At 40.2% G+C, this 26805-nt stretch overlaps 1 protein-coding gene across 2 annotated transcripts in view; it reads right to left on the bottom strand.

Annotated features, from left to right (window-relative positions):
• Positions 1 to 1190: 1190 nt before the first annotated feature.
• tln2a (talin 2a) overlaps positions 1191 to 26805 on the bottom strand; it is an 81931-nt gene continuing 56316 nt past the window's right edge. For both annotated transcript variants that reach the window (XM_058088979.1, XM_058088980.1), the window contains exons 29-58: positions 26537 to 26745; positions 25084 to 25203; positions 24795 to 24992; positions 23684 to 23823; positions 23466 to 23559; positions 22081 to 22170; positions 21891 to 22013; positions 21671 to 21814; positions 21347 to 21508; positions 21100 to 21240; positions 20147 to 20328; positions 19754 to 19886; positions 17022 to 17123; positions 16648 to 16818; positions 16412 to 16558; positions 15200 to 15301; positions 15007 to 15126; positions 14770 to 14916; positions 13530 to 13696; positions 11992 to 12175; positions 11699 to 11824; positions 10766 to 10882; positions 10409 to 10594; positions 10237 to 10344; positions 10057 to 10162; positions 8317 to 8441; positions 5641 to 5829; positions 5337 to 5519; positions 4295 to 4420; positions 1191 to 4177 (exon numbers count right to left, since the gene is read on the bottom strand). In XM_058088979.1, the coding sequence (XP_057944962.1) occupies positions 4049 to 4177; positions 4295 to 4420; positions 5337 to 5519; positions 5641 to 5829; positions 8317 to 8441; positions 10057 to 10162; positions 10237 to 10344; positions 10409 to 10594; positions 10766 to 10882; positions 11699 to 11824; positions 11992 to 12175; positions 13530 to 13696; positions 14770 to 14916; positions 15007 to 15126; positions 15200 to 15301; positions 16412 to 16558; positions 16648 to 16818; positions 17022 to 17123; positions 19754 to 19886; positions 20147 to 20328; positions 21100 to 21240; positions 21347 to 21508; positions 21671 to 21814; positions 21891 to 22013; positions 22081 to 22170; positions 23466 to 23559; positions 23684 to 23823; positions 24795 to 24992; positions 25084 to 25203; positions 26537 to 26745 (4271 nt within the window). In that variant the 3' untranslated portion in view covers positions 1191 to 4048. The remainder of the gene's footprint in view (positions 4178 to 4294; positions 4421 to 5336; positions 5520 to 5640; positions 5830 to 8316; positions 8442 to 10056; positions 10163 to 10236; positions 10345 to 10408; positions 10595 to 10765; positions 10883 to 11698; positions 11825 to 11991; positions 12176 to 13529; positions 13697 to 14769; positions 14917 to 15006; positions 15127 to 15199; positions 15302 to 16411; positions 16559 to 16647; positions 16819 to 17021; positions 17124 to 19753; positions 19887 to 20146; positions 20329 to 21099; positions 21241 to 21346; positions 21509 to 21670; positions 21815 to 21890; positions 22014 to 22080; positions 22171 to 23465; positions 23560 to 23683; positions 23824 to 24794; positions 24993 to 25083; positions 25204 to 26536; positions 26746 to 26805) is intronic.

Genomic DNA, 26805 nt, shown 5'->3' with positions numbered 1-26805 from the left:
AAAACCACCGCTGGACAAAAAGAACATTAAGGCTGGTCTCATCCTCAAGACGTTTGGGGGAATAATCTGGTCTAACGAGACAAAAGTAGAACTTTTTGGAAAGTGTGTCCCATAACATAATTCTTTGTTCCATACCAACGGTAAAATATGGTGGTAGTAGTGTGATGGTCTGGGGTTGTTTTTCTGCTTCAGGACCTGGAAAACTTACTCTAATAAATTCTGATGTCTACCAAAAACTGGAAACCTGTTTGTGACCTGAAGCTGAAACCAACTTGTGTGTCCCATTACATCTGGTGTAAATGTAACAGAGAAATGCCAATAGTAAAATATGGCGGTGGTAGTGTGATGGTCTGGGGCTGTTTTGCTGCTTCCAGACCTGGAAAACAAAATGGAAGCATGAATTCTGCTGTCTAGGAGAACGTCTGGAAAACTTACTCTAATAAATTCTGATGTCTACCAAAAACCGGAAACCTGTTTGTGACCTGAAGCTGAAACCAACTTGGGTTCTCCGGCAGGACAATGATCCAAAACACACCAGCAAGTCCACTTCGGAATGGATGAAGAAAAACAAAATGAAGACTTTGGAGTGACCTTCTCAAAGTCCTGACCTGAATCCTAATGAGATGATGTGGTATGACCTTAACAAGGTGCTTCATGCTGGAAAACACTCCAATCCTGACATCTTGACGGTACTCCAAGATTGATATCAGTGATCCAACGAAGCCCAAAACACAATGACATTCTTGAATTTCATTGAAAAACCAAAAAATGTATGTTTATGATAGCATGGATCATTAGTTGTTCTCCTTAGATGAGGTGACCACATAAGTCCATGATGTTCTCCTGGATGAGAACGTGAAGAGTCAACGTTTATTGTATTTGTTTGAAGCACTGACAAGTAACCATATGAGAATAAGTGTTTAAAGGGATTCCGACATCTAAAAGCAGTACAGAGCAGCTGCCCGGTGCCGTTGTAATTGGCGTTGCCTCCTCAAGTTTTAGTGGGGGACAAATTTAGCATGGCTCTCGGTTCAAAGCCTGGCTATAGCTGCGGTTTTTCGTGCGGACTCAGTAATGTCATCTCGTTGCTTTTACAGCACAGCAACAGAGACATACCTCATACAAACCTCATTCATGGCATCAATTCCATATAAAGGACTTTTTGAAAATCATACTACAACACACAAATGGAGACACAATGAAATGCTTTATTTCCAGTAAATACAAAAAATAGTTTTATCGTGGCCGGATAAATATCTTATATACGCTATCACTAATCTTTGACTATCCGCTTAGTGTACAGAACACTTCCATTTGTGTCACAACAGCTTAACAGGGACAGAAATGGTCATGTCACATTCACGTTTCTAAGTTTCTTAAAGGGCGGGAAGGGATCAGAGGATGAGAAAAAGGAAGCTGATGGACACAAATACCGTATTTTCTGGACTATAAGTCGCTCCGGAGTATAAGTCACACAAGACCAAAAATGCATAGTCACTTTGACCTTCCCAGTTTCAAAAAACAACTAAAAACCCACCTCTTTTTAAATCTGTTTTTAATGTTTAACTATTTATATCTGACTGCTGTGCCCCTTTTTTGCTTTTTCTCAGGTTTTAACTGTGTATTAACAAATTAATGTTGTATTTTGGTGTGTCTTCTACTCTGTTTACTTGCTTTTATTCAACTCCATTCTTCTGTAAAGTGTCTGAGTATTTTGAAAAGCGCTATATAACTAAAATGTATTATTATTATTAATTAGGTAGGAAAAAACATACATGGAGTATAAGTCGCATTTTTTGTGGGTAATTTATATTCCAAACTACTTGACCAAAACAGACATTACGTCATCTTGAAAGGCAAATTCTAACAATAAAAGAATAGAGAACAGGCTGAATAGGTGTAAGGTATGCTAACACAGCTACATGAAAAATAATCATAAACAGAAAATGTGTCCAGTTTTTTTCATTTATAAGTCGCTCTGGAGTATAAATGGCAGGAACAGCCAACCTATGAAAAAAAAAGTGCGACTTATAGTCCGGAAAATACGGTACTCAATTTGTTGTAGTTTCATGGTGCACACCAGAGACCACTGTTTTTCCCCCAAACGCGTCAAATGTGTCAGAATAAATGAAAAATCTCATGAAAATGCACAGAACTGGTCGTGTTATCCATTAGAAATGCCTTTCATTGACGAGAAACTGCAGTGAACCAGCACTCTCATACCCTAAAAGAAAATCCAAGGTTGAATGAAACATTATGAAAATGTAGCGTTCTACTTTTCTAATCCTTACAAAGGCCTTACGTGTGTCAGAATGAATGGGTGCAGCCAACCACTATTCTCATGCCTCATAAAGGCTTTAAACATGTCATAACAGACGACTATCACTCACTATGAGGATCTCACAAACATTGTTTAAATCCAGTGAACCGGTACTCTCATACCCGAAACCACCTTAAATGAATAAGCATGATGAAAATGTAGTATTACCACTCCTACCAGGCCTTAAAAGCATCAGAGTGAACGTGAACCTCATGAAAATTCAGCAAACAAACACTATCATACCCCTAAAAGGCCTTAATTGTGTCAGAATGAATGAGAAGTCTCATACTGGTACTGAGATGATGAAAGAGTACTATCACTCACCTAAAGCACCTCATGAGACAAACAGCGATATCATGTATCATGTAGACCTTATATGTCATAATAAATGAATTAACCCACTGCTCTCATGCCCTGAATGAGCAAGAAACCTCATGAAAATGCAGTGAACTTAAACTCTCACGCCCCCAAAAAAGACTTTAACTGTGTCCGATTGAATGAGAAGTGTCATAAAAATGTTCCGAACCAGTGCTCTCATCCCTAAAATGAGATGGAACATGAAATTGCAGTTAACTAGAGCACTTGTAGGACGTCAACACCCAACGACAACAACAACAAATGAGATTCCTTAAACGTGTTTGTGGATTAAGTTGATGTGGAGCTGTCACTCCTACGCATCCATGTAGACACTGGCTAGGCTACGGACTAAGGCACTAATAATAATAACACTACACATCAGACGGATGAGCACACACACACACACACACACACACACACACACACACACACAATACAAAACCTTGCAATCGTTAAATGCTCATTTTAAAGTTACGTGGATGTCTCTATTCTATGTTACGATGCATCTTTACCCATGCACAAACTTTACCATACACTTTACAGGTACAGTAATAATGTAACACAGGCTGTTAAAGTAAGGCAGATACAATCACATTTGGTAAACAAACGGCTCCTCTTGTGCAGGTAATGTATTCATAAAGCCGCACCGTTGTGTTAAAAATAAAGATCGATATATAGAACTCGGGGTATTTCTATTTAGCAGCCAATTTGATTTGATGGCAGCAACAAAAATAAACAAAGCTTGCATTGTTTATTATTATTATTATTATTATTATTATTACATTAGGACACCAACACCGCCCTCTACAGCACCATCCTTGTTATTGCATCAAATTCCATCCCTAACAGAGAGCCTGGCAGTTAGATTTTCCTTCCTTCTGTAATCACATCTGCGAAATATATCCTTAAAATAATAATAAATATTCCTTCCACGGTGAGTAAGAAGTCACCTGTGCAGAAATGTATCGGCACGGCACACTCAATAATTCAAGGACAAAGACATGCGGATCTCCTAATACATCACGGTAAGTCCCAAGATAAAGTCCATGATTCACATTTACAGCCTGGTCCAACAAATATGTTCAACCATCTTCTGTGTGAATTTTCATGAACGGTGTTGCAACACATTCAAACAATATGGGAGCGTCTTCTATGTACTGTACAATATACGTACGCTCCCAGATAGGTAAACAGGTTTTAAGTTGACGTTGACCCAAGTGGGTCACGTGCTTCATGTTGTTTTTTCCCCTCCAAAAGTCACCGTTTAAGACCTCCTCGTCATGTGAGACTGATTGGTTCCAAAATGGGTCAGTGACACAGCAGCTGAGACATAAAAGACATCCATTTCAAGGATGAGGTGATTGTCCTTCTTTAGTTGTTGTCCTCACGCAGCTCACTGGGCAGGAACTTGTACTGCTGCTGGCGGATCTGAGCCAGCTTCTTCCTGGCTTCCTCCAGTTCCCTCTCCTTCCTCAGCATCTCCTCCTGGGCCGCGATGATCTGGATGGAAAAGGAGTTTTTTTTGGTATTGAATGAGTTAACATGGTACATAGAACTAGAACACTAACCAATCAATCCATAGCTTATTTTATTAAAGCAAATAAAGGTGTCGTTTACCTGTGCGATGCCGCCCACAAACTTGGTCTTGACCACCACGTTGTCTTCATCTGCTTTGTCAAACGCTGCCTTTTGAGCAGCTCTCACCAGGTTGTCGGACGCCTTTTTCACTGCGTTGCCAGCAATCTGACCATTAGAGAAAACCACAATAGTCAACATTTTGCATGACTTCATGTGACTCCATTCACTTTCATTAATAACAGGTTGTTATGAATTGCTGCACTTGATTGGTTTACAAACGAGAACAAAGCAGTGCCAGGGCTTAAAATGCTGCGTTCAAGACAACTCGGCGAAAGGTGTATGTTTTTGTGTGCTGTGCTCCAAGAAGCTAGTGTATGCTACAGGGGTGGAGCTGAACCCAAATACGGTATTCGGAACGGCAAGAATAATGACTTTTTTACGAATAATAAGTTCGAACAGATACATTTAAAATGTTTGTATTCGGGAACAATTAAAACATATCAGAAAGCTGCGTTTCTTCGTGAGACCGGATTGGCTGTCCGGATCAGCCAATCAGTGACTGGTGTTCAGCGGTTGGGGGTGGAGACAAAGCAGTCTGCCCGCCCATCACAAGTCGCTGCGGCGGAAGAGGCTGAACTTATTTGCAACTGTATTTTGCTTCGTAAACATACTACCTTTCACCTCGACTGGGTTTCATATGCTATGTTTTCAACTATCAGTAATAGCGGAGTTTATTCTGTTTTGCGCTGCATTTAGTTGCTATTTACTTCTGCGGTTGGGCGTTCTTTTGGCTCTGTTAGCATTAGCTCGCTAACGTTAAGGCTTGTTGACAGTGTAACGTTCATATTGGCTTTAAAAGGATAAAAGTAAGGATTGGAACTTGTGTAGTATTATTGGATGCACGTCTGGGTGGTATTTGGTACCTTTAAGTAAGTGTGTGTGTGTGTGGGGGGGGGGGGGTCATATTCACAATGATATTGTAGTTTTTGGTTCAGACCGATCGTGTTTTTGATATGTTTTTAACTTTAAGCCCTACAGTGCCCCCTGCAGGTTAGTGGTATTATCTGCCAGAAGTCCATACCTGCAGTCTCCTCATAGCCTCAGAGTCTTGGTCAGCCTTCACCTTGCAGGCCACCAGCAGCTGTGCAGTGGAGGCCGCTACCTGCTTGGCCGAAGAGATGAGTTTTTCCTCGCTGGCGTGGCCTTGCACGGATGCGTTAGCAGCCTCACACAGATTGCTAGTGGCCGCCGCCACCATGCGTGCCTAAAGAGACCAAAGGAGAATGTTTTGTGTTGGATCACACAGGATTTTGTAGCATCTGAGTACTGGATCACTGCAGTTTCATTCATTCATTGATGATATCGCTCTGATGAAATGTACTCACAGCCGAGATGAGACCTTGAGACCACTGTCCGTCGTCTACGGCATTGGCCGGGATGGATCCCACTTTGCCCTGAGCCACCAGCTCTCTTTGGGCGGCGGAGGCGGACTTGACTAAGGCGCTGGTGGCGGCAGCGATGGACTTGGCCGCCTCCAGGATCTGCTCCTCAAAGTTTAACGTCTCATCCGCCAGCTGAGGGTGAAAGACAACATGTCCACTGTTATCACTCATGTACATATATCATTTTAATTTGATTCAGATTTTTTTTTGCCTACTTTTATCCATGTGACGGTGTGTGTTCACATAAAGTTTATGTTTTTTGTCTAACACAGTGATTCTTAACCATAAACTTGGGCCTCTAGCGCCACCTACAGGGCCGCAAAAAAACGTAGACCAGTAGCCGCTATGCTACTGTGTGTTATCCATGAGAAGCTCAGTTACAGTGCAGCTTCCGACCAGATGGTGGCGGTAATGTGTCAGTCAGTTGTTTAACAAGCTCACATAAGATCAGAAGACGACACAACTACACCTAGCAATGGAGATGTTTTACAACGAAAAAATTGAAACAAAAATGGTGCCAGTCCCCCCTAAAAGACTACATTTTTAGGTAAGTACAATCCTGACTTCATCAAGTTTTTTTATTACTACCGTTTTTTATTGATTGATAAATTTTTATTAATAAGCCTGACTTTACATTTTTTTCTTGCTTCATTTGTTCCACCAATTATTAGCAAAAGTTAAGATAAACTTAATAAAAATCTTTTATCATGTCATTTATTCACTTAACTTTATTCAGGTTTTTGCTTGTTAGCTTGTTAAACCGTGAGTAGATTTGATTTATTATTGAAAACAAATTAATAGGATCAAGACTACATTTTTAGGTAAGTACAATCCTGACTTCATCAAGTTTTTTTATTACTACCGTTTTTTATTGATTGATACATTTTTATTAATAAGCCTGACTTTAATTTTTTTCTTGCTTCATTTGTTCCATGAATTATTAGCAAAAGTTAAGATAAACTTAATACAAATCTTTATGTCATTATTCACTAAACTTTATTCAGATTTTCGCTTGTTAGCTTATTAAACTGTGAGTAGATTTGATTTATTATTGAAAACAATAAGATCAATTAAAATCTATACAGTGTTAATATTTGATGGGCCACAGGCCACTCTGCACTGAAAAAATTGGGCCCCAACGTCCAAAAGGTTAAGAACGGGCATCTAGTTTGTTGGTTGGCATGCTGGGTAGTTCAGCTGCAGCAACAATATAAATATGAACAATACAACATTGCCTATGAGAAGTATTGCAAAGCCCATTTTGAATGGTTTGGTGTTTAAGGAGGTCTATGCTTGCAGCAAAACAAAACACCAATGTAACTGAAATGCATCTTTTGCTCTGTCACTCACAAACAAACACACACACACAAGTCTGTAGACAGAGCGGGACACTGTAGGAATATGTTTGATATATAGTTGGGACTGAATAACAACCTAATATATCAAACATATCAGACAGAGCCCTGCAGAGGAGGCCTCCTGGGGCAGGGGCAGGCAAGGCAAGGGATGGGGGGTGGAGGTGGGTGCTTGGGTCTGGGATTTATAAGGAGCTATAGTACATAAGAATAAACTACAGCAGGATTTAGCCAGATTTAGCACAGATTGAAGGATGATGGGAGGAGGAGCAGGGAAAACATGGCAGAAGGGAACATGGCCAAATATGGGGGTGGTTTCAATCTTGTTGTGAGATATTAAAGACATGTTCATGGACGAGCATCACTTATTATTTGGGTAAAAAAAAGGGCGTGGGGGGAGTGAATGCTCATAATTTTAGAGGGAGGAGACAACACAAGAGACAAAACACACACATTGCTGTAACATTCCTATAAAACTGTCTATATACGTAAATACAGTATACCCTTCAAGTAAACACAAGTTGATGATTTTTATAGCCTCCATCTTTTGTGTTATTTTTATTTTCTTTATTTGTCTAAATAGGACTTTATGAGGATTACTCATTATTATTTATTCTTAGACCAGAGACTTGTGTTTAACTAAATTACAGCTTTGATAATGTTGATATTGATATCCATTTTATATCATTTTGATATAATTGAGTTATTTTATGTACCATAAAACGGCGGGGTATTAAGGGACAATTTTCTGGAAAATGTTTTTGAACGATTTGTTCAAGAATATATGCTTCTTTGAAAAAAAAACAACCCAAAGCATGAAAAGGCAGAATTACATTTTAAAAAATTCCCGAAAATTGTCCCTTATTACCCCACCATCCCTTATAACCCCATTTTATGGTATTGAATGTTGGTATATAATTTAAATTATTATTATTTTTTTTTTATTTGTTATGGAAAGCTCTTATCCAATTTAGATGTTTTAAAAAAAGTATTTAATAGTAATTAATACTGTATATTAATTCCTAATAATATTATATTACTAATATATCCCTAGAAAATACAATAATAAACACAATAGTTAGACTAAAACACACACATTAGAAATATATTTATAATATTTTAGTATTATATATATTTATATTATTGTATTTATTTTTATTTATTATATTTTATATTTATAATAATATGCATATATATGTATAATATTTCATATTTAATTCATTATCATTATTATTAATACTGCTTTAAACATCTAGTCTCTCACCTTTGGCTTGGCTCGAGGTTTGAGCTGCTCCAGCTTCTTAGCTGCCGCCTCAATGGACGCCGCCGCCCCCAGCAACTCCGTCTCAGCGATCACAGTGGGGTCCTCTGGGTCCACCCACTCAGAACCTGGAGAAGGGGTGTCATAAGACCGGGACACTAAGTAAAGGTTACGGAAGTGTTTAATCATGCCTCACAGCAACTAAACATCCACCCGTCCCATGCGTGACTGCAGAAACAAACATGATGTGATGATGTGGGCGCCCAAAACAAAGAGGAACGCAAACAAAGAGAGCCCACTCCAGATGGGATGAAATGAATAGCTGTTAGCGGCCAAAACATGACAACAAAGTGTGGAGCATCTCACAGCTGGTGGTATCAGTCATAGTACGGAAAAGTGACCACGCTAACTTACCTCCATCTGTGGCGAAGGAAGGAGGAAGACACAGGAGTGTTAGAAAAGGCTTGGAAAAGAAGCACTCTTACTATGTTTAAACAACTACAAGGTACTGTAGTTTATGTACCTCATTAGTGCCACTTTAATAGTATTACTCAAATTTTGTCAGTTTAGTTGGGAGTTTTAGTACAAACCTTAAAAGCATGTCAGAAGGACAAAGAAGGATACTTGAGTGTTTGTAGAGAATCTTACTAAGTTGTACGTTAGTACAGTAGTACCTTGTTTATCACGGTTAATTGGTCCCAGACCCCATCGCGAGTAGGATTCCTTATTTATGAATTGAATATGTTTGTTGCTGGAACAAACATATTTTAACATTATTAGAGCCCTCTCAACATGAAATAACACCCCTACATTAACCTGTGCACTCATGTTATCATTCATTCATTCATTCATTTTCTACCGCTTATCCTCACGAGGGTCACGGGGGGTGCTGGAGCCTATCCCAGCTGTCTTCGTGCGAGAGGTAGGGTACACCCTGGACTGGTCGCCAGCCAATCACAGGGCACATATAGACAAACAACCATTCACACTCACATTCATACCTATGGACAATTTGGAGTCGCCAATTAACCTAGCATGTTTTTGGAATGTGGGAGGAAACCGGAGTACCCGGAGAAAACCCACGCATGCACGGGGAGAACATGCAAACTCCACACAGAGATGGCTGAGGGTGGAATTGAACTCGGGTCTCCTAGCTGTGAGGCCTGCATGCTAACCATTCGTACACCGTGCAGAAAACCTGTTTATAATATTTTTAATACATTTTTAACATTATTAGAGCCCTCTCAACATGAAGTAACACCCCTATATTAACATTTGCACTCATATTATCAAATATAATAAAAGTAAATAAGCCAATTAAAACATAAATATGACTTTGCTTGTTTGTGTTACTATAAATGTGTCCCTTAAAGGAACTGAGCAGGGGTGAATAGAAAGCGACACTGAGGGTTCAGAATTGAGTTTTATCTTGGTGATGGCCTTAACTGTAGCCTGTGTTTTTATTCAGAATTATTGTGCCTGTAGTGAGATAACTCAAACCTGCAATAAAAGACTGTTATTCCGGCGATCAAGTCTGGTGTTTGTGTGTCTCACCTAACTACAGCAGCATACCAGACACCTTGTGACCAGTGTCAGTGTAGATACTACATATCATTCACAGCATTTTTCAATGGGTCTTCTGAATGCTTTCATTGATCACCATTATCTTAAAATTCTCTGCATGCGTGTGAGAGTAGACAGGAAAAATACATCTCCATGACGATATTCTGTATGAGTTTTCACCTTTCATGGCTTCAGCAGACTGGATGAGTTCAGTGACGGCTCCGGCCACTCGTTTTGAACACACTGCCAGCTGCTGCTTCTGCTCAGGAGTGGGCCTCTGCAACACCTACGCAGAAATACGCCAACATTTGAGTGTATAAACTCGTTAAAAAGGCCGTTCCCTTCGAGAAGATAACCCACCAAGAGTACTTGCTCCAGTAGATCAATATATCCAGTCGTACACTCTGATCCAAATCTCAGCGCCCTGTTCTTCACCTCCTCGTTGACATCGGGGTGATACGCCGCTTGCTACATGACGAGACAGTCGACTCAGTAAAGGCGAACACGTGTTTTCACAACATGATGGACGAACCTTGCAGCTGGCGAGCATGTCCGAAATGGCCTTACGACTCAGGTTGGCCGTATGGATGATGTCCTCCTGTCGGGCCGAATTCCCAGCAGCCACTGCTTTAGCCGTCGCCATGGTGATACCCTTGGTTATGCGGATGAATTCTTCAGGTGTGGTTGTTTTGCTAGGAGGGTCCCTGGACTGGAATAACTGACGGGCGACAAAGAAAGCCAATAATAAAGGAGTTCCTACAGGTCATCTAGAAAGCTCGGCTAGGTCACTTCATTTCTAAGCCAATAAGGACATAAAAGAAGCACTGGAAATGAGCATCACAGCCGCTTGAGCTGATGATGCATGAGTGTATCATTCAGCGACCCTCACCGCCATTTCCTGTTTGATGCACTCAATGGTGGCCTCCAGCGCTCTGGTGCCTCGTGTGGCCTCGTCCTCTACGGCCTTGACTGTTTTTAGCAGGGACGTCACGTTGGTCACCATGACCTGGAAGAAAAAGCATTAGGAAAATGCCACACATTGTGCACTACTATTAATGATATTTAATATAATAATATAAAAATATAATAATATAATAACTGAAACTACTACAAATAGTCAAAAAATATAATGACATCCTACTCAATAATTGGATTATTGATAGAGCGATAGCTGGGTCACATATTGAACCTGTCACTGTCATTAATTAGAGTAATTGTTTAATATTATGCTGGAAATAAAGCTGTAGTACCACATAATGAACAACAGGGGGTGCAAAAGACCCATTGAATGGAAATGGTATTGTTTACTGCAGTTTTTCTTACAGAATCCATGCACACTATTCATTCATTCATTTTCTACCGCTTTTCCTCACGAGGGTCGCAAGGGGTGCTGAAGCCTATCCCAGCTGTCTTTGGGCGAGAGGTGGGGTACACCCTGGACTGGTTGCCAGCCAATCACAGGGCACATATAAACAAACAACCATTCACACTCACATTCATACCTATGGACAATTTGGAGTCGCCAATTAACCTAGCATGTTTTTGGAATGTGGGAGGAAACCGGAGTACCCGGAGAAAACATGCAAACTCCACACAGAGATCCATGCACATTAAATATAATATATTGATAATTTAAGTCCCACCAGACAGTAGTTGGATATAATAATGCACTATTTCGGTTGACAAAGATAGTAATGAATGATATTTTCTGGAGGTCTTCCTACTATGCAGGTGTACTAAATGAAGTGTCCCATGAGTGTATGTATAAAATACCCAATGGAGTATATTGATTCTTGTGTTTCAGACATACTCGTTCGCTCACCTTGGCGGCGCTCTTCAGCTGATACATGGACGGGTCGTCTGCTGCTTTGCCGGCGGCACACTTTGTGGCACTAATGAGCTCTGCCAACGCCTTGGCAACATCTTTGATAGCATTTATCAGAACCACCTACAGCCCCAGACCAAGCAGGTTATGAGATTATGAGGCATTATGGGAGATTTAAGAAGCGGCTCATTGTCCTTCTTTAGAATAAATCTTAAGCGGAAATCAGTGAATAAAGGAAATAGTATTAGACTAAGACTGCCTGAGCCAAAAGTACCATTAAACCGACCGACCTGTGTCTCTGGATCATCAGAGCCGATGCTGGCGGCTCCCAGTTTGACCACATCAGTGAGCTGGGTGATGGTTTTGGCAGAAGACTGAGCCGCCTGAGCCAATTTGTCCTGGCCGGAAGCGGCTCCAGACACCAACATCTTTGTGTCCTCCACCAGAGCCTTGGCTGTCTTTAAAATGTTTTCTCTGAAAGAAAGAGACTCTTGGTCAAGGAAAAGAATATAAAAGAGGAAAGAATTATTTAAATAAATCATGAACTGGCACAACATTACTCGTATATTCATGGAGTAACTACACCAATTATTATTTGCTTTTAAAGAAACATCTTCCCCTGCCACTCTGTGGTTTGAATTTCATGGCTTCACTAATTTATTCCACACACAGCTCGCCTCCATTCGTCACACTCATGCTCACGAGGACTTCTGAATAGCTGCCGAACCCAACTTTATAGGAGTTGATAATAAACGATAACGAACATAAGCGATTTATCTTTTCAAAATGTCTGCTCGGATCCCGAATCCAATCCGAAAGTAGAGACTGGACAGTCTGAAGTTTCCCAAGAAAATAGGTTACTTCAAGATGTCTCTGAATGGCAAGTAGCGTTATCCTCACGAGGGTCGTGGGGTGTGCTGGAGCCTATCCCAGCTGTCTTCGGTCGAGAGGCGGGGTATACCCTGGACTGGTCACTAGCCAATCACAGGGCACATATAGACAAACAACCATTCACACTCACATTCATACCTATGGACAATTTGGAGTCGCCAATTAACCTAGCATGTTTTTGGAATGTGGGAGGAAACCGGAGTACCCGGAGAAAACCCACGCTTGGACGGGGAGAACATGCAAACTCCACACAGAAATGGTGGAATTGAACTCGGGTCTCCTAGCTGTGAGGTCTGCGCGCTAACCACCTGTCCGCCGTGCAGCCCTTTTCAATCATACACGAGCAAAAGAGAATTCAACCACTGTACAATAAAACAAAAATAAAGTAAAATTTTAGCCTATCACAGCTGTCTTCGGGCGAGAGGCGGGGTACACCCTGGACTGGTCGCCAGCCAATCACAGGGCACATATAGACAAACAACCATTCACACTCACATTCATACCTACGGACAATTTGGAGTCGCCAATTAACCTAGCATGTTTTTGGAATGTGGGAGGAAACCGGAGTACCCGGAGAAAACCCCACACAAAGAGATGGCCATGAGTGGAATTGAACTAGGGTCTCCTAGCTGTGAGGCCTGCGCGCTAAACACTGCACCACCATGCAGCCTGTGTTAGGTTTTCATGTTTCATAAAAAATATTATTAATGGATGATATTTTGGTCATTGCAACAAACTAGAGTTTTATGTAATTTTAAGTTTGAGAGACAGAGAAGCCTGGAAGAAACAACACTTCATCTTTCCAGGCCTGAAACGTTACCTCCCCTCTTATTTGCCTTCCACTAAGTCATTTTGTCACTTTCTGATGAAAGAAAACCACAGGACAAATTTTACACTCGTCATGCTTTGAGACCAATCAAACACTTCCTACTCCCACCTGTGGTCGGCAAAGGACTCGTCATTCTCTGCGTTGAGCGTGCCGGCGGAGGCGAACATAATTGTGGTGTCCAGATCTGCGATGATGCCCGACACGGCGCTGGCCGCTGTGATGCAGGCCTGCGTGCCCTTGTTGCCTGCCTGGAGGGCTGACAGCACCAAGGACACCTGAGAACATGCATGATGATAGGCTGTAATTATGCTGGGAGGATGACAGGTATCATTTTGCAACTACAGACCATAGTTTGCATTGTTATTAACAACAAAAATATGTTTTTTTTTACAGTATTTTGTAGGATTTCCTACAAAATGTACTTTTAGCACATGCACAAAAATAAAAACACAGTAATCAAAGATGACTTGTAATCTTCTTAGACTGATTCATGTGTTTTGCATATTTTCTAATCACGGCGCACATGAGGCATTAACAGTAAAGATACTGTAGAGCAGGGGTCTCAAACTAGTGTCCTACGGGCCACCTTGATATGAAAGTTTAATGTTGGTGCGGCCCGCGCAAGTTTGATATGGATGCTGTATGGTATCATGTACCCAGAAAAAATTACTACGTTTGATTAATGTTCATGTTAAAGGTTAAATAACTGTTAATAGTTATCCTCCCTATCCGTGTGGAAGTGGTAAGTTTTTGGCTATTTAAGTTTAAAGGAAATAACTTGAAGGCTACCGTTTAGGTCGCTAGCTCTCTAGTTTGCGAGTTAGCATGTGTCTCAAGACCCTGCAGTTGCGCAATATGTTGTAAATAAAAAGAGTATAAATGTGACTATAGTCGTGTTTTGTCATGTCTACAGGGCTCTAATAATGCTTTGTTCATTTTAATCTGAAAAAAATAATTGGTCTACCCACCAACTATATGTGGTTTCTTAGGTTTTTATTATTTGCCGTTTTATTATTATTATTATAATATTTATTTTTTTTATTACTGATTGATTGATTTTCTTTATTCTTGATTTGTTTATTTATTTTTCATCTTATTTTGTGTAGAAAAATAAAAAGTAAGATATTTGAGAACATGAGGAATGTTTTATCAGAGCTTTTCTTGTAGAAAATTGGAACCAAGGCGAAGTTTTTTAAAATTTTTTGTTTTTAATAAATGTGTTTTTTTTTGTTTTTTTTTTGAAAACCTGATGTGGCCCAGTCTCACCCAGACCCGAGCTCCAGTGGCCCCCAAGTAAATTGAGTTTGAGACCCTTGCTGTAGAGCGATGTGATGATCATAATGGATACCTTCTCTGTGACGGTACGAGCACAGTCGATAAGCTCTCGTTTGGTGAAGCTGTCAGTAGGAGTAATCTGCAGTGCTCCGGCCTTCTGGACCAAGAAGATGCATCCGTGTCCCAGGTCCTGAACTCTGGTTTTAATCTGGAAACCAATCTGGAGACGACACAAAAACACAGAAATCTTTGAAATTCATGCAGCACTTGTGGTATTCTTGTGTGTTGGGTTCTACTTTGTGACTCGTACCTCTTCTGGCTCGGCCGTGTATGCGGCCATTCGTCCCTGTACGGCCAGCTGGCTGAAGTCCACGGTCACCTGAGAGGCCAGACCCCCCAGCTCGTCTGGACACGTCACCGATTTGGTCATCTGAGTCACAAAAATACACATTACGAAATATTCATCAACAATGATGCAGTGATGCAATGGGGGTGATTATTACCATTTCCTGAGCAGTGACGGCAATAGCCTTGGAGTGTTTCACCATACTGGTCTGGTAGTCCACGAAGGAGCCCTCGGGTTCAAGAGGCGTTCCCTCATCCAGCTACACAAGGACAGACGGTAACTTACACCTTTAAGATTTGTTTTGCCTTAAAAAAAATCTGTATAATGCAAAACAAAACAAAAAAACAACAACAACAAAAAAATATATATATCAATATATAAAATATCTATATATATTTTTGTTGTTTTTGTTTTATATTTGTTGCTTTTATTTGTATATAAATATATATATACAAAATTAGATATATAAAAATATATATAAAAAATAATATAAACAAAAATAATAAATGTGGCCATTGCAAAAATACAGGAATATAATGTAATCATAGCACAGAAAAACACAGAAAAAAAATTCACTAATCATAATGATATTCTTTAAAAAAAAAACCATATACTCAATGTTCAATGTCACCACTGACTATCAATCCAAACTATTAACAGTATTATGGAAGAATTTTCCGCTATGCACAGGTATAGTAAAGGATTTTGTTTTATTTTTGTTGTTTTTATTTGTATATAAATATATATATACACAAAATTATATATATAGAAATATATGGAAATATTAAAAAAATAATATAAACAAAAAATAATTACAAATGTTGCCATTGCAAAAATACAGGAATATAATGTAATAATAGCAGATGAACACAGATTTTTTTTATATATGTACAAAATTATATATATAGAAATATATGGAAATATTTAAGAAATGATATAAACAAAAATAATTACAAATGTTGCCATTGTAAAAATACAGGAATATAATGTAAAAATAGCAGAGAAACACAGAAAAAAAATCACAAATCATAATGATATTCTTAAAAAAAACATAATCAATGTTCAATGTCACCACTGACTATCAATCCAAACTATTAACAGTATTATGGAAGAATCTGTGATTTTCCACTAGGCAGCATATTATTGTATGCACAGGTATAGTAAAGGACATATCTGGTGAGGATGTGATCCAAGGTTTAAAATAGCATCATCCATGATTGCACTACATCCATTACAGCAGCTCTACTAAATTAGAGTGCTGAGCACATCAAAAAGAAGCCAGCAGAGACACCTTGGACCACAAGACCTTAACGTTACCTGAACTAACAATATTTAAATGGCCGTTAAGTTAAGGTAAACATGAACTCACCTTTGCCATGGCTTCTGCGATGGAATCCACCATACCTCCCACCATGCCGACTTCACTGGCGGCCTCGTTCAGCGTCACCATGATGTCATCCACTGCCTCCTTCATGAGCTGGCATGCCTCGGCGATGGCGTCATGCGTGTGGGACGCCTGGCAACACACAATGGAGTACATGACACTGACGGTTACATTTTGTTCCTCTACAGGTGATGGTTTTAAATGTGAGAGTGATATCTGACCTTTGGGTTTCCTCCTCCCTCCTTGGCAGCGTAGAGCATCTGCAAGGCGGACTCCGCCAGGGTCTTGGTCTGATCCAGGAAGGTCATCTGCTGCTGGTGGTCATTCAGCTTGGATGCCACGCCCACCGCGGCTTTGATCAGCGGTTCAAAGTAGCGGGCCAGTTGTGTCACCTGAGGTATGGACATCGCCGCAAAGCACCGTTAGCCTGACTAATAATAATCAGTAAAGTAATGTTGATGCATGATGTTTTGTACAGTATGGACAAAAATGTAAAACATAAGTAGAGCAAAGCCTCCCTTCAAAAAAAAAAAACACACTTCTACTTGTTGCTACACTATAATAAAATATATTTCAGCGTCTTGCCCCGAAATACCTTGTGTCCTAGTTGGGAAGCTTCGCCTCTGGCAGCGGTGGAAACAGGGTCGATTAAGTGGCCAATTTCTTGCACGGAGGATGTCAGCTGTTCTTGCAGGGCCTAAGAAAAAAGGAAATGGAAGTAAATTTGTGCCCGTGTGGCATTTTAGGAAAGAGCCTTCTCCTCTGGAACATGCAAAAGTGCATTGCCCTGAGAAGTAAATTAGGAGATATATGCCTTAAGGTGGACTTAAATAGTTCATAATGCAACAAAATGTATGTCAACTATTTCAGAAATGGTTATAAAAGCGGTTTGGCCTAAAAGTTGAGGTTATTGGACTGACAGGACACAGATGCTAAGGAAGCCAAGCCATGAGTATACGTTGTAAAAAGAAAAAAGGGGAATGTTTCTTCTGTTTCTCCTATGGTATCTTATACAAAAATTAGAAGACCAAACATGTAACATTAGGAGAAAAACTCAAAATGCAATCACACTTCTACTAATAAATATTTGTTATGTCACTTATAACACAAAGCTGAGCTGTAGGATGTATTATTTTGAAATACATTCAACCGCTGGGGCAGCACGGTGGTCTAGTGGTTAGCGCGCAGACCTCACAGCTAGGAGACCAGGGTTCAATTCCGGTTCGGGTTTTCCTCCCACATTCCAAAAACATGCTAGGTTAATCGGCGACTCCAAATTGTCCATAGGTATGAATGAGAGTGTGAATGGTTGTTTGTCTATACAGTGGGGCAAAAAAGTATTTAGTCAGCCACCAATTGTGCAAGTTCTCCCACTTAAAAAGATGAGAGAGGCCTGTAATTTTCATCATAGGTACGCTTCAACTATGAGAGACAAAATGAGAAAAAAAAATCCAGATAATCACATTGTTTGATTTTTAAAGAATTTATTTGCAAATCATGGTGGAAAATAAGTATTTGGTCACCTACAAACAAGCAAGATTTGTGGCTCTCACAGACCTGTAAGTTCTTCTTTAAGAAGCTCCTCTGTCCTCCACTCGTTACCTGTATTGATGGCACCTGTTTGAACTGGTTATCAGTATAAAAGACACCTGTCCACAACCTCAGACAGTCACACTCCAAACTCCACTATGGCCAAGACCAAAGAGCTGTCAAAGGACATCAGAAACAAAATTGTAGACCTGCACCAGGCTGGGAAGACTGAATCTGCAATAGTTAAGCAGCTTGGTGTGAAGAAATCAACTGTGGGAGCAATTGTGAGAAAATGGAAGACCTACAAGACCACCGATAATCTCCCTCGATCTGGGGCTCCACGCAAGATCTCACCCCGTGGGGTCAAAATGATAACAAGAACGGTGAGCAAAAATCCCAGAACCACACGGGGGGACCTAGTGAAAGACCTGCAGAGAGCTGGGACCATATTAACGAAGGCTACCATAAGTAACACACTCCGCCGCCAGGGACTCAAATCCTGCAGTGCCAGACGTGTCCCCCTGCTGAAGCCAGTACATGTCCAAGCCCGTCTGAAGTTTGCTAGAGAGCATTTGGATGATCCAGAAGAGGATTGGGAGAATGTAATATGGTCAGATGAAACCAAAATAGAACTTTTTGGTATCAACTCAACTCGTCGTGTTTGGAGGAGAAAGAATGCTGAGTTGCATCCAAACAACACCACACCTACTGTGAAGCATGGGGGTGGAAACATCATGCTCTGGGGCTGTTTTTCTGCAAAGGGACCAGGACAACTGATCCGTGTAAATGGGAGAATGAATGGGGCCATGTATCGTGAGATTCTGAATGAAAACCTTCTTCCATCAGCAAGGGCACTGAAGATGAAACGTGGCTGGGTCTTTCAGCATGACAACGATCCCAAACACACCGCCCGGGCAACGAAGGAGTGGCTTCATAAGAAGCATTTCAAGGTCCTGGAGTGGCCTAGCCAGTCTCCAGATCTCAACCCCATAGAAAATCTTTGGAGGGAGTTGAAAATCCGTGTTGCCCAGCGACAGCCCCTAAACATCACTGCTCTAGAGGCGATCTGCATGGAGGAATGGGCCAAAATACCTACAACAGTGTGTGAAAATCTTGTGAAGAGTTACAGAAAACGTTTGATCTCTGTCATTGCCAACAAAGGGTATATCACAAAGTATTGAGATGAACTTTTGTTTTTGACCAAATACTTATTTTCCACCATGATTTGCAAATAAATTCTTTAAAAATCAAACAATATGATTATCTGGATTTTTTTTTCTCATTTTGTCTCTCATAGTTGAAGCGTACCTATGATGAAAATTACAGGCCTCTCTCATCTTTTTAAGTGGGAGAACTTGCACAATTGGTGGCTGACTAAATACTTTTTTGCCCCACTGTATGTGCCCTGTGATTGGCTGGCGACCAGTCCAGGGTGTACCCCAGCTGGGATAGGCTCCAGTACCCCCGCGACCCTCGTGAGGAAAAAGCGGTAGAAAATGAATTCAACTGCTACCTACGGTGGATTGGTTTTGGTGTTTAATAAGCAAAAATGTGAAAATATACAAAAAAAAAATGCTCCTAACTTATTTTTACACTTTAAAATGTGTGGCTGGCAGACTCCGACAGTAAGTGTTCCGGGGTTACAAAGGCTATGAAAGACACACAAACTGTACATCCAAATAATACAGGAGTAGTAATGTGCTGTTATCCAACCGAAAAACTGAAATTTCCATAAGAAAAGACAAAATAAAGACAAAAAAAAAAGCAAAATGGAGACTGAGAGATGGAGCCACTTACCTCCAGTGAGATGTCATCCCTGCTGGGTAGGTTCTGGCTGACCGCAGCCAGAGAGGCCTGCTCAATGTCACGGATACATTTGTTGACGTTATCGATGGATGAGTCGCACTCCCGCTGGCCTGGGGCCTTGTCCCTGAGAACGTCACGGAGCAATAAATCGTGAGGGGAGCGAGGTCGGAGGATGATGAAGAGGTGAAGACGACAGGGGTTTGACAAGAGAGAGGTAGGAAGGTAAATGAGATGACAGACAAGGGGACAGGAAGAGAAAGAATCGTAAAGCTAACATTAGGATACCAGGACACAGTCCAAATTTTATATTTTTATAAACCTTAATGCAAGTAAATAAATGTAGTTGTCATTTTGTTTTGTTTTTGTGTATTTCCATCCACTAACCGTATGGCAGTGATGAGACTCTTGATGGAGTCGGAGACGGTGCGGGAGTGACCAGCCAAAACAGACCATGTGGGTGGGTCTTTAGGGTTAATAACCAAAGAGCGTGCGGTCTTCAGCAGGTACGTGGAGCTGTCCAGCATGGAGCGAGCAGACTGGAGAATCGGCTCTTGAGCTTCCGAGCCCTACAAGAAAACAAGCGGAAATTCTCTCGAAATGAACATATTTATTACAAATGCAGTTTGGAGCTACTGAGACTTGTTGTTTTATAGAAATGGTAATGGTTTTATTTTATTTGAACATGCATCAGATTACAATTGAATGCATCCCATAATCAGTTCACAGTTCCACATGTCCAAAAGGAGTAGGAAGAAGCAAATCTTATTAAATCCTACCCCTCCATCTGGTACTTTTACAATCAGTAACTGTTACATTTGTTCACTTCCTGCTTTCTTAATATGTTTTTAATTTTTTTTCTTTTTTTTTTGTCACGTACCGAAGTACGAGGTGATATGACCATCCAATGACATAATGGGTACCATAGTAAGTGTCAATATAGTGATATATATAGCACATCATGACTGGTTCAAGACTCTTCATCCTTGTATTTAGCAAACATCAACTGCTTGTATTGTTTCTTGAATTGGCTCATCGTTGTGCATTGTTTGAGTTCCTTACTCAATCCATTCCATAGTTTGATTCCACATACTGAAATGCTATGGCTTTTTAACGTAGTCCTAGCATATAAGTGTTTCAAATGTAGTTCTTCCCTGAGATCATATTTCTCCTCTCTTGTAGAGAAGTATTGGATGACATTTTTAGGTAATTGGTTATTTTTAGCTTTATGCATTATTTTAGCTGTTTGAAGATGAACTATATCAGCAAGTTGAAGTATTAAGGAGTTAGTATGTTCTCTGATTTAGTTTTACAAAATCCAGATAATCACGCAAACTGACCTCGTGGCTGATTTGAGCGGGGATGCTGGCAAACTCAGGGTTGGATGCAAATGTTGTCAAGTTTTCTACCGCTTCGATGAGCGGAGCTGTGGCCACTCGACACCTGTTCCTGTTTTCATTTGAGAAGTCTCCATCGAGAGCCTACAGAGGAATTAGTATGTCATGAATACAATGAATACAAAGAAGAAAGTTTTTTTTTTTAGGCTACACCGTTATTGATCTTAGGCTTAGATCTGACTAGACTCGCCTTAATGGTTTTAACCAGGTTGGCAGTGGTGTTGGCGACCTCCTTAGCAGACTGGACAAAGTGTCGTTTGGCAACTGGGTTGGTGGTCTTTGAGGAAGCCAAGCGGCAGGAGTTGCAGAGCGCTGATGTGTGCTTTGCAACGATGGTGGCTGCCGAAAGGACCTGCAATATTAGGAGGGGTTTGGGGGAGGGGGGGTATGTTACTGCTGCAGTATCATCAATGTTTTTGTGATTACAACAGCAACAAGGGGTAATTTTCCCTCATTTTGTTATCATTTTATTGGCGAAAACTGAACACTGAAACAGAATTGTTGGTGCATGTACCTGAGAGGGGCTACTCTCAGGGTCGATGAGATTCTGACAGGCCATCTGGATAGCCTGGTTGGCCTTAGCAAACTGGATGGGGTCCACCAAACCCTGGTGACCGGCCTGACTGTTGGGGTCCGACACACCCACCAAGTAGGAGGCCTAAGTCAGAAAGAACAAAAATCAGAATTGTCTAATTCAAGACTGCGTCATTCCTACTCAAACAGATTCGGAGGACCTGTCCAGCAGCTTCTGTGAGCCCACACAGAGCTTTGGACGCCGATCCTACGCAGTCTCCAAATGACGCAACATCTCCCGTCTTGCAGTTCTGGGAAATTCCCGCCATGGACTCGCCCAAGACCTGCACAGAACACCATGAGTGAAGAAGATAAATATTGATAACCCAGCTGGTGATCTGGAAGGCCTACCTTGGAGTTTTCCATGACACTCTCGATGCAGTCAAAGTAAGAGAGGTCGTTGATGGGTTCGTTGGGGTTGTCCAGCATTCCTCGAACAGCCTGGAAGAAGTTGGTCATCTCTTAATGTCTCAAAAGAAAGCCTAGGCATAAGATGGCTGTAGCTGCATTTGAACCATCATGACATCAGTATCCAACTGTATTTTTTTTTTACCTGTATATGCGCTTTAAAATGTGGATTGTGCTACATGGCTGTTGGTGTGAAAATCATGCGTAAAATCATCATTTGCATCAGTGGAAGCTACTATCATGTTTTGATGTGACACATCTTAAAGTCAATTTGATCAAGCCTGGAATTACTACACCTTCTGTTTGGACCATCCATTATCACTAACAGGTTTCCAAAGGCTTGACTACTGCGTGATGAAGAGGATACTTAAAGCTAAATGGCTAATTTACCTCAAGGCAAAAGTGACTCAGAGAGAGACAACGAAAGAGAGGGAGACTGACAAAGTGCGTGATGAAGGAATTATGAGGCTGTTCAATTGGGATGTGCTGAAGAAGATGACTTTAGCGGAGGACGGCAGGGAATTGACTTTTTTTTGTAGGCTGCTTATTTCTTATTAATTAATTATGCATTTTACCCGCATTGTTCAGAACAGTTTGGGGGGAAAAAGTACTAATTTAATCGAAAGTTACAAAAATCTGTGCTTAATGTAGTAATGTCTTATAGAAAGGTGCGGCCTGTATACTGTATTTTCTGGTCTCAAGTCACACAAGGGCAAAAATGCAAAATTAGGTAGAAAAAAACATACATAAGTCACACTGGAGTATAAGTCGCATTTTTTGCTAGTAATTTATTTTAACTACTTGACCAAAACAGACATTACGTCCTCTTGGAAGGCAATTTCTAACATTAATAAAAGCATAGAGAACAGGCTGAATAGGTGTAAGATATGCTAACACAATGGTTATTCAGCTACATAAAAATAAACATGAACAGAAAAGTTGTCCAGTGTTTATGTAACATAAACAGTTTTTTCATTTATAAATCGCTCTGGAGTATATAAGTCTCAGGAACAGCCAACCTATGAAAAAAAGTGTGACTTATAGTCCGGAAAATACGGTATGTACAAACATTATTTCTCTTTAAATTTAGTGAGTGCGTTTATAGTCTGGAAATTACGATATAATGACAATATATAAATATAATGAATTTTCAAATTTCAGAAAAAAATGTATTCCCAAATTTCCAGTGTCAAGTCAAATTGCCAACGACAAACATCATCAATGGAGACGATGAGCCAAATCCTCGTCAGTCCCATTGCTTCATGAGAACGATTATCATCATTAAAACAGTCATTTGGGTTAATGACAGTGAATTACAGTCGGATTACCTCGAGCTCTCTGAGGGCGTTATCGCACTCCTTCTGGCCAGGCGCCTGCTGAGTGCACAGCGTGATCAGCTGGTTGATGCTGTCGGTCACAGCTCTGAAACAAAGCGGGAACAAAAAGCACTTGACGTACTCCGCAGGACGTGACACTGCACTGAAAATACTTACTCCAATTGGTAGCATTTAGATAAAGACTGTTTAAAAATGCATGCGGTATATACCTTGCAGCGGCGGCTAGCAGGTTCTTGGCGTTTGCTGCTGCGGGATCCACTGACAGACTCTTGGCGGCCAGCAGGAGCTTACTGGAGGCCATGGAGATGTTCTTCAGGTTGCCGATGACCTGCATCTGGTCGTCCCTTTTCTGACAGATGATGAGCCACCACACGAAGCATTAAAACAGCAACTAAAATTAAGGAGTAAATACTATGGAGAGTAGTTGTACCTTGTGTGGAAGTTGGTAAAATATATAATTATAAATATAAATTATATAATTATAATATTAAATATAAATATATTAAATAAAACTGTGATTGGCTGGCGACCAGTCCAGGGTGTACCCTGCCTCTCGCCCGAAGACAGCTGGGATAGGCTCCAGCACCCCCGCGACCCTCGTGAGGAAAAAGCGGTAAAAAATGAATGAACGAATGAATATTAAATAAAAATAAATGTAATATATAATTACAAATATAAATTATATAATTATAATATTAAATATAATTAAATAAAATAAATGTAATATAATTATAAATATAAATTTTATAATTATAATATTAAATATAATTAAATATATTAAATAAAAATAAATGTAATATATAATTATAAATTATATAATTATAATATTAAATATAATTAAATAAAAAATAAATTAAATATATAATTTTTAATATATATATATATATATATATATATATATATATATATATATATATATATATATATATATATATATATATAATACAATAACTAAAATTAAGGAGTAAATACTATGGAGAGTAGTTGTACCTTGTGTGGAAGTTGGTAAAATATATAATTATGAATAAATAAATAAATAATATTAAATTAAATATATTAAATAAAAATAAATTTAATATATAATTATAAATTATATAATTATATTATTATAATATTAAATATAATTAAATATATTAAATAAAAATAAATTTAATAATAATACAATGAAAATATCCTTCATTAAAGTCTGTATGCAACAATTTTTTATAACTATATATCTATATTTACATATAAATGCATCACGGTTTGTTATGAAAAGTACTACGAACCTGAGTATGCATCATCCACACTTACAGTTTGTTATGAAAAAGTACTACGAACCTGAGTATGCCCAGCCATCTCAATGCCAGCGTCCAGAAACTCATCAAAATCTTCGCTGAACTTCCCAGATGCCACCGCCAGCTGGCTGCTGGAGCCTCGAGAAGCGTGGACCACCTCGCCGGCAGATTGGTTCAGGTCGGCCGCCGTTTGATTGAGCTCGCTCTGCGCCTCCTGAAAGGTCTTGGAAGCCGGGGGGATCTGTAATCACAACAGCTACACATGCTACTCCGTCCGTGTCTTTATACTTTATAAGGAACAGCTTTGATGAGGGATGCTCGCCACCGCTTACGCTTTCAATCAGGAGCTTCTTGCTGGCCTCACCGATGCTCCTGAGAGCCATGTCCACGTCCTTCTGACCGGGCAAACAGTTGACACAGTTGTTCAAGGAATGAGATACAGCCTTGGCCACCTGCAGGAACAAGGAAGGCCACAACTTAGTTGATGTTGGAAATCTAATACCAAAAAAAATGTTGTTTACAATGAATTCATCAGCATAATTAATGCTTGCTGTGCAGTTTGTTCCTTACCACTTTACAACATTGGTTCTGCTGTGTTGTGCAATATACTTAATAAAATGGCCATGTGCTCAAAGAGAGCTACGTATGATTTCCTTTCCACTTTCTAATCAACTCGAAACCATTATGACATAAATAAACACACCAATAAACACTTGCCTCCATCTGACACTCCATTCTCTCTGCAGTGGAGGAAGATAAATGCCACGGCTACAATTATAATTATATAATTTATATTAGAGTCGTCCCTTGCCAGATCGTGGTCTGAATCTTGTGTCATAATAATGTTAAAACAACCTTTAGAAGGTCATAAACAGGTTTCCTATGCTTAAACTAAGAACATATTCCATTTTTAAATAAGGGCATTCACTTATCATGGCTGGGTCGGGAACCATTCATTCATTCATTTTCTACCGTTTATCCTCACAAGGGTCACGGGGGTGCTGGAGCCTATCCCAGCTGTCCTCAGGCGAGAGGCGGGGTACACCCTGGACTGGTGGCCAGCCAATCACAGGGCACATATAGACAAACAACCATTCACACTCTCATTCATACCTATGGACAATTTGGAGTCGCCAATTAACCTAGCATGTTTTTGGAATGTGGGAGGAAACCGGAGTACTCGGAGAAAACCCATGCATGCACGGGGAGAACATGCAAACTCCAATCAGAGATGGCGGAGGGTGGAATTGAACTTGTGTCTCCTAGCTGTGAGGCCTGTGCGCTAACCACTCGACCACCATGCAGCCGGGTGTGGAAACAGTTTACCGCAATCAACAAGGGGTCATATTATATGTAGTATATTTAAAAGCAGCAACTCACCTCTTTGTGTGTATTGAACGTCTTATGTAGTTGAGAAAATGAGATGAGGCATAAATCATTTAAGATGTTTTGCTTATAAAATACACCATCTGTTTCATTTCCTGAGTGCCCCTTGCTAAATTCTGCAGAACAGATGTTGAGCGTCTTTACTTTCCTCACCCACAAGTAAATATTTACCAAAACACCTGCAGAGAATTGATGAGGTACAGTACACACACTGTGACGGAAATTCTGCCTTCACAAAGATGATAATGTTCACTTCTGATATGTTTTGTGGTGCATCATACTGACAGCTGTTTGTCATGTTTTGTTTACATGGTCTAACTATAAAAATTCATATAGACAATATTTCTAAATCTTATCAGTGTCTCAAAAATGTTCAGTCTTGTGGTGTTGAGTTCTCACCTGTGCCAACCTCTGCTGACTCTCCGCATCTCCAGGCGAGATCAGCGCCTGTTTGGCTTCATGAATGAGAAGCGCCGAACCCTCCATGACATCACGAGCCGAATCCAGCATGGCGGTGGCAGCTTTGGGGTCAGCGGTGGACGCGGCCACTCCACGGGCTGCCTGGGCCAGAGCCTTCAAGGCCTGGGCTGTTTCCCTTGCTGCTATGCCTAAATAAAACATATGAGATATAGCTTCTTAAATGAAGCTTAGGGTATTGTGTACAATCA

The sequence above is a fragment of the Doryrhamphus excisus genome, chromosome 12 (genome assembly GCF_030265055.1).
Source record: "Doryrhamphus excisus isolate RoL2022-K1 chromosome 12, RoL_Dexc_1.0, whole genome shotgun sequence".
Lineage (NCBI taxonomy): Eukaryota > Metazoa > Chordata > Actinopteri > Syngnathiformes > Syngnathidae > Doryrhamphus > Doryrhamphus excisus.
The sequence above is the reverse complement of the archived record's forward strand: the minus strand, read 5'-3'. Positions and strand labels throughout refer to the sequence as shown.